General features: G+C 37.6%; 1 protein-coding gene across 1 annotated transcript; it reads right to left on the bottom strand.

Moving 5' to 3' along the window:
• Window positions 1-4582: 4582 nt before the first annotated feature.
• LOC113332674 (protein BEARSKIN2-like) lies at window positions 4583-8289 on the bottom strand. The gene is made up of 3 exons (XM_026579197.1): window positions 8124-8289; window positions 6928-7205; window positions 4583-5523 (listed from the first exon to the last, which is right to left on the bottom strand). Exons 1-3 carry the CDS (start codon window positions 8284-8286, stop codon window positions 4615-4617), a joined length of 1350 nt encoding a protein of 449 aa, XP_026434982.1. The 5' UTR covers window positions 8287-8289; the 3' UTR covers window positions 4583-4614.
• Window positions 8290-8588: the final 299 nt, after the last annotated feature.

The following is an 8588-nucleotide window of genomic DNA, read 5'->3' as shown; positions in this document are numbered from 1 at the left end:
GGAAGTACAGATTTCCTTGTTTGTTGCCACGAATTAAAACGACCGCTCCACGAAGAACTTGAAGAACTCCATCTTTGACAGTAATTTTATAGCCGCTTGAGTCCAACGATCCCACCGAGATGAGATTTTTACGAAGTTCAGGAATATGTCTAACATCAGTTAAAGTTCTTACAACACCATCATGCATCTTGATCCTTATCGTACCAATACCTACAGTTTTGCAGGCATGATTATTACCCATCAAAACTGAACCGATGTTCAATTCTTTATATGTAGAAAACCAGTTCCTACTGGGACTCATGTGATATGAACATGCTGAATCAAGAATCCAACTATCCGTAGTATTGTCGTGTGAAGTAACAGCTAGAACATCGCCTGAATCATCTGAAGCAACTTCAGTAACCAGCGCCGCTTGTTTAACCTCTTTCTTCCTGTTACTTGCCTTAAATTTAAGACAATCCCGCTTCATGTGACCTTTATCGTGACACCAATAGCATTCTAGATCCCCTTTAGGTTTGGATTTGAATCTAGATTTGCCATTGAATTTTCTTGGCTTTCTTTCATTTGTTCTTCCGCTGACAAACAACCCATCAGCTGGCCGCTCAAGATCCTTCTTTCTAAATTCATCAGAGAGCAAGGATCCCGTGATATCATCAAGTTTGACAGTGTCTTTTCCGTGCGACAAGGTGATAATTAAATGCTCATAAGAAGAAGGAAGAGAACATATGAAAAGTAAATCCTTATCCTCATCATATATAATGATTCCGACGTTTAACAAATCAGTGAGTATTCTGTTAAACTCGCACAAGTGTTCATTAATATTAACACCCTCCTTCATCCGAAAAGAATATAATTGCTTTTTCAAATGAAGCTTACTCGTGAGAGATCTCGCCATATAAAGCGACTCGAGTTTCTTCCATATTTTTGCAGCTGATGTTTCCTGCATCACATTATATGTGATCTCTTTCTCCAAGCATAGTCTGATGCTACTACATGCTTGAAGATCAAGATCCTTCTAATCTTCATCGTTTACATCCTCGGGTTTCCCTGAAGATCCCAACAAAGTTTTTTGTAAACCTTGTTGAATCAACATATCCTTAACCTGTACTTGCCACAGGCTAAAATTAATCTTCCCATTGAATTTCTCCACCTCAAACTTTACATTTGAAGTTTTTCCAAGTTTTGATGTCATTTTCTTCTCCTTCGATCTAAGTACTCGGCTCGGATACCAGTTGTAGAGAAATAGTCGTGCACTACTATCACCTTTGATTATTGCGGAAAGTAGATCAGTGAGAAAACACACCTAGATGAAACAGAAACAGTCAATGAAAAGAAGAAGCACACAGCGATTTACGTGGTTCGGCAAGTTGCCCACATACACGGACAATGAAGATTGTTTCACTATAATGATTCAAGAAGATTAGACACTGATTTCTTCACCAAGACCTTATAAATAAAGTCTCACTCACAACTCTCTGAACACAAAAGAAAGTTAACTCTCTTTATCTCTTGTCGCAGCTACTTGAGTTGTGAAACTCTGCGATGCTTAAACAAGCTGATAAAGGATCCCTTTTATAGGCTCTTGCTTGCGACAATGGTCCTTGAATTAAGGACTACTCTGTGTTGTACCTAAACTGCTTCATACACTTTCACATTGTAAAAGTCTAACATGTAGGAACATTTATTGTGTTCATCTGTTGTGTACTTTTGTTTTGGTAAACAAAAGCAATTGTCTTCACATCCTGTAGTTTTGTTTTGGTAAACAAAAGCTACCCCCACGTGAAAAATTGAGACAAAGAAACTTCCCAACAGTACATTACTATTATCTCAATAGTTGATACTGTGTAGTGGGAACGTTTCCACAGCTAAAACTGAAATTTATAGAAATAATAAGCTTAAACATAAATGAACACAAATTAGAATCAGAAACGATGAAAGAAGACTGACCTGATTATGAGTAGGAACATTAACTACTCATTTGTTCATAAAAACTCCATCTTTAGGTGGACAAATAATGATATTGAATCTCTGTTTGCATAAAGGGCAACGAGATTTACATTTAGACCATTCCATTATGGGATAATTAGATTTTAGTACTCAGGTTTTGTCCAACACTAGTCTTTGGTTTAACATTTGTCCAACGTTAGGGATTGGTACCTGGACTGGACGTTGACCCTCATTGACCATTAAAATCTTGACTTCTGTTTACCAATTATTAAAAAAATAAAATAAAATTTGATTATTTAACGTTGTTAATAGCGTCGTCAGCAGTGTACCCTTTTCTCAAGTTCGACCACCATTAATAGGGCAGAACCAAACAGTAGCATTTGAAACATTTCCAGAAGAAAATAAGAACCCTAAAATTATATCACTAATTTTCTTCATCAAATCCAATTGAAACCCTAATAAAATCCCAACCAAAATTCCTATTCAAACCCACAGTTAAACCCCTGTTGAATCAATTCTATTGTGAAGCAATTGAAACCCTAAATCCTAATCGAAATTCCAACTCAAGCCCATAGTTGGACCCCTATTAGATCAATTCTTATTTGAATTTCACATGAAACTGAGAGAGGAAAAATGGAGGTAGTTATTTGAGACCTCTTTGTCTGAAATTGACGAACACAGTGAAGAGGAAGGATGGCTTCGATCTGTATAAAGAAGAAGATGTTGTGTTGCTGTGAACTGAAGAATCAATTGAGGTTAGGTTTTGATGTGAGATTGAAGTTGCAGTGATGAACAGGATGAAGAAATAAAGTTAGGGTTTGGTGTGATTCAATTTGACAGAGAGATTAAGGATCTGTTGGTTTGTAACAAGAACAGAAAGTTAGGGGTTTTTTGGTAATGAAAGATTCAAGAGATAGGGTTTTGAGCAGAAATTGGAAGATGAATCTGTTGTTGATCATAAGAATGGTTCGAATTATGAATTAGTGATGCTCAATGGTTAAATCGGTTTGTGGTAATAACTTGGAACAGGTTAGAAGTTAAGCTTTTATTTATGGGGTCTGATAGTTGAATTGAGATAAAGATAGAGTTAGGAAGAAGAATCAGTGAAGACGGAGCTGAAATGAGTTTGTGTTGAATTTACTTTTAATTGCAAGCGTGAAGAAATTGAGATGAATTTGATGGTTAGGGATTGATGGGTTTCAGGAGAAGGAGAAGAATGAACTGCTGTTGTTTCAGATCGAGAAGAAGTTCAAGATGGTAGAGAAATTGATTGTTTGTTGTTATTTTCAAGGGTTTGTGATGATTCTGTGCCTGAGATGTTTGGTGATGAATTTCCATGGAACTGAAGTGTTGATGCAGAGAATTGGTGTCATGGGTATTGATTCTTAGATGAATGTATTCACAGAATGAATTAAACACAGTTAAGAATGAAAACCCTAACTGAACACAATTCTAATCATCTCTGCAACAACAAACGTTAGTGACTTCACAGGTCTTTGTTACAAAAGTCACAACTGAATTAGTATTTACACATTTAAAAAGTAAAAAATTAGAGACATTATCACTTAACAAAGTCAGCACGAGTCAACGTCCAGTCCAGGTACCAAGCCCCAACGTTGGACAAATATTAGACCAAAGGCTAGTATTGGACACAACCTGAGTACTAAAGTCCAGTTATCCCTTCCATTATAGATACAAAACAAAAATAATGATTAAACTATCACTTGAACCCTTAATTAATTTTCCGTCTTCTTATGAGAAAAAAATTCCAAAGACATTATCAGATTTACTATCCATTCTTACTTCTTCTTCTTGTTCTTCTTCCATTTTCTCTTTCCCTTTCGCGTTTGAATTCGGTGATTCAGCTACAATGTTTGACGCTTGTTGGCTGACGAAAATAAGAAGAAGAAGAAGGAAATAAGGAGAAAATAAATGGCGGAGAAATGGAGAATAAGGTAGAAAAGGGTATAACCCCTACTATCAACGACCTAGATTTAATCTCCAATATCAACGGATATAGGATGCAGTACTACGGGACGGGACGAGAATAGCCTAGGACCGTTACTTGTACCTATTCTAGGGCCTGGCCGGTACCGGTTTTTGGTACTTGTACCTGTCCCATCTGACCTCGGTACCGGGACGGTTCCTACGGTTCTGGGACAGTTCCACGGGACGGGACGGTTCCTGTGCAGCCCTAGATACAAGTGTACCTTAGATTTTTCTTTATGAACCCACATGATTTGGACTGTGCACGTGCCTGTCAACAGGGAAGAGGCGCTATGTAGCGCTTTCTCTGGGATATGGGGAGACTTCCCCAACCTTGAAGGGAATACTCTTTAGCATCTCTTCTTGGAAGTGGGGAGGTTGACACTCTACTTTGACATTTTTCACGTATCTACGCTACGTTTCTTCAATTCCAAATGCAAGCAGCAGGCTAATCGTTCGTGGTCTATCACGTGCCAAAATGTTTTGCATAATCTGGTCTAGGAAACCAGCATCGTAATACAATCCCTTATTTGAATGTCACTAATAACAGGCTATAATTTAATTCGACTCATGTCCATCTAATATCACATCAACTTAATAATTATTATAAAAATAAATACATATTTAACTGATAATAAATCGAATGCTTATGTATGTATGCATGGCTTATCGTTCTCATTATTATTTTCCATACCCCCAAAAATCCATCATTTCACCACGAAGTGAGAGTGGATTTATTTGTTGAGTCGATGATGACGAAGCATTTGTTTGTTGTTGATGCACTTCATCCTGATGATCACCAAATTTAGCCACCCCTTTTGAAGAAGAAGATTCTTCTTGATTCTGACCAATATCATGATTAGTATTAGTGTTGTTATTAGTCATGACTAATCGATCAAGCATGGCCCAATCGTTCAACCCTTGTTGATGATTATGGGGGTGCTGATCGTGTTCATCATCTCTTCCTCCGCCCATCATCTGCTGTGTTGCAGTCGGTTCACATGACGTAGTTGTCGTTCCTACTATATCTAAGCCCATTTCAATAACAGCTGCATTTGGTGGATATTCATGCACTTGCCCTGTAGCAACTACTAAACTATCACCCCCGCTGTCACAATCTCTCTGATTCGACAAAAGCTGCTTGAGCATTGCAGGATTAGCAGAGTTATAATCATGGTATGATCCCCCGCCCATTGGTTGTTGAATTTGAAGAAGGTCATGATCAGTATTAGTTTGTTGTTGTTGCATGTAATGGTGGTGGTGATGAGGATCAGTTGAAGGGGCTGAAAGATGAGAGTAATGTAAAGCGAGGTCTACAGGTTTGTAGAGATCGAAACTTGTGTTTATTTGCTGATGACCATGTTGTCGACGAAGATATTCCTGGTGATTATGAATAGTATTGTTGTTTGCTGTCAAGGTTGCTCTTTGCTGATTATTTGCGGTCGCATTGTTCATGAGTAAATGGTGGTGGTGTTGATGATCTGCATTACCGATGCTGCTGCTGCTACCTCCTCCCTGTAGATGATCATTTCCTGCTACCTTAAATAAATTCTTCTTTTTAAAGACTCTGCATACTACCCAGCCATCTTCCTACGTAATCATAAAACGCCCAGTTATTAAAACTTGAAACTATACCTTGTACAACTAGCTAGTGCTCCCAAGTCTCAATATTGTTGCTAGCACTCTACGTCGGTCCAAGGATAAATGCACATGGAACAAAGAAGAATCCTTTTCATGTAGCTCTATGTATTATGTAACACCTCAATAATGCATGAAACTCATGTATCCTTTTGAAATGGTTGAAAGAAGAATCCTAATTAATGTTAACCAAAATAAGTGGGATGCGAAAAGAAACCTAAGCCGGGACAAAGGGGATCTCGATGCCCAAATCCCATGACAATAACTTGGCAAATACATGCAGCACTGGTGCACCATTAATTTACTAAACCAATGACAAAACCAGACAATATTGCAAAAGAGATTTACATTGCTTAGTTTCTAGTTCACTTCCAACCAATTAGTAATTAAACTCAACTTAATTTGATGTAAGAGAACCTTTTACTTTGTATGTACCTTCATTCTTACTAAACTAGGTTAAACTTGGGACTTACGTGTTCTCACATGGCTAATCACGTGCATACAAAGAGTCAACGTTATTAAACTACTTGTTTACTTAGTTTAAGTTTTTTACTTGATGATTACTTAAACTCTCGTTAATTTGGGCATTTTATGGTTCTCTCATTAATTGATCTTGAGGAAATCAGTTTGGTGAGCCTTGCTAGGAACTAGACTAGACCAAGCATAATAGTGTGTTTTCATGTTGGGGAATTCGTTGGTGGTGGTGCTACCAATTTTGTTGAAGGAGATGAAGGGTTTTTAACTTTTTAAGTAAGGTTTTATTGGTAAGAAACTCCAAATTAAAGAGAATGTAAGGTGAATGGGACGTGCATGCTTTTAAAACTTAACGATGTATTCTATTTGATTTGAAACTGAGGGTCTTAAGAAGCATTACAGAGCAAGGCTATATATGAACTATGACGAACCATTTGAAAAAAAGCAAACTAAGATGCGAGCACGAAGCAGTGGTAAACCACATATCAATTATCATATACTTAAATTACTCATCTGTAATTCTATCTATATAATGCTTTTGGGACTATAAGCCAAAAATGCCTTCATATATGTCTCCGCCTTCTGACCCCCTTTATCCATGGATTCGGATGCAATTGCATCTCACATCATTTACAACTAATCATGCGTGAGTGTAGATAGATGATGACTTACAGGATGAGTGAACGAGCCACTGGTTTTACTGCACAAAGGCTTAACGTTACCGTAGGGGTTGGCTTTAGCTTTTGAGTTGTAGGGCTTGAATTCATTGGATAGATATAGCTAAAGGTGATTCAATATGCATGGTAGGGACTAAACTATCTATATTAAGGTACAGCTAGGGAATCAATCATATAACTAATTATCCGGGGTGGAACTACTTACACTAACATTGCCTTGCGCATCATCAATGTCCTCGAGCCGGTACTCGTGCATGATCCAGTCAGTCTTTTGGCCATGAGGAGCTCGACCTCGATAAAAAACCAGGGTTTTCCTCATACCAATCTTCTTGAAGCTGTTCCTAATGCACTTGTCTCTCCCGGTTGCCTTCCAGAATCCAGCACTGGTTGCTCTATTTGTCCTTGAGCCTGTAGGATACTTCCTGTCTTTATGACTGAAGAAGTACCATTCATTCTGTGGTGTTGAACCTATCCTGCACCTCTCTGCATGATATAAACAAATTTAACCAATGAAGATTGTATTGATAAAAGAACGCAAGATATAACAATTACATCCGCATAATAGAGGAGATGTCGTGTACTTAAATGTTGATATGGTGAAAATCTGCTAACTTCTAGCTGTTATGGAACTCCTATTCTCACCTGCATCCTCCAGAGGCTAATGCAGTGTTCTATCCTACTCATCTTGCGAACATGGATCTGATTTCCAGACTTTGGCGCGTTATCCTCCTAGGTGAGGAGGAATTAATACTGTAGAGTTCAAATAACAGGTTTCTGACTAGATGGTAGCTAGGTTGACTGTTCATTTGAACATTCAAATTTCAACAGCTAACCTCTTATTGAGTTAATTGGGGTTACCTAGAAAATGGTGTCAAATGGTCCTACCGTAAAGGACGCGTGTCAACAAATGTGATTTAATTAGGTATTTTGGCTCCTGGACTACAGGATCCGGCCGGAAGAACTAAAATTCCCATTTAGGTCTTGGTTTTTTTCTGAGTCTCTGACACAAGGATTCTCTTATCTTGATGAGAATTCTCTGACAGAATAAACACTAGAAGATAATCAGTAGATTTGATTATCTTTTCAAAAAGTATAAACGACTCTTTAACTTTCAAATACTAGTAAGAGAATTACTATTGATCAATATTAATTTGTTTTCAGATATGAAAAGTTCATAGTGAGTTTTTCAGAAATTGCTATCACAATTGACAAAAATGATACACAACAACAAGAAAAGAAAAAGTTAGTGAACCGACTTCACCATGGCGCAAGAATCATATGCATGAATTTTGCATGGTTAATTACGTATTACAGAACCATGCAAGGCAAGAAATTAAGAGGAGTTTGCCAGTATAAATTAGCTCTTTACTGATCATGAAGCTATAGTATGAGAGTTCTTACCTTGTAAGTCCCATGGTTCCATCTTATTCAAATCAACTTCTCTAATAACTTCCAAATCAAACTTTTCGAAGGAAACCTTCTTCTTCAAATAGTAATGAAGTAATTCTTCATCTGTTGGATGAAACCGAAACCCCGGTGGTACTCCTCCATTTGACGACGCCATCTCGCACACTGTCTGTCTCTCTCTCGAAGGATTCGAGCAAATATATATATATATACCCAACTATCTACTCCATCCCTCGATTGATCGCTTTCTCTCTTTCTACGTAGTATCACTTTCCTCGTAAATCAGCAGTGATCAATCATTTGTACATTGGGGTGTTACAGACATATATAAATATCGGAAAATGGGTCATTTGTCCAAAAAAATTTAAAACATGGTTCAAATGGACGAGTAAAAAATTAGTATGGGGGAAATGGACAAAAAAAAATTAGCAAGGATGAAACTGGATTCATCCGGACTTA

The sequence above is a fragment of the Papaver somniferum genome, unplaced genomic scaffold (genome assembly GCF_003573695.1).
Source record: "Papaver somniferum cultivar HN1 unplaced genomic scaffold, ASM357369v1 unplaced-scaffold_132, whole genome shotgun sequence".
NCBI classification, from domain to species: Eukaryota; Viridiplantae; Streptophyta; class Magnoliopsida; order Ranunculales; family Papaveraceae; genus Papaver; species Papaver somniferum.
Note: the sequence above shows the minus strand (reverse complement) of the source record. Positions and strands in the feature narration are given on the sequence as shown.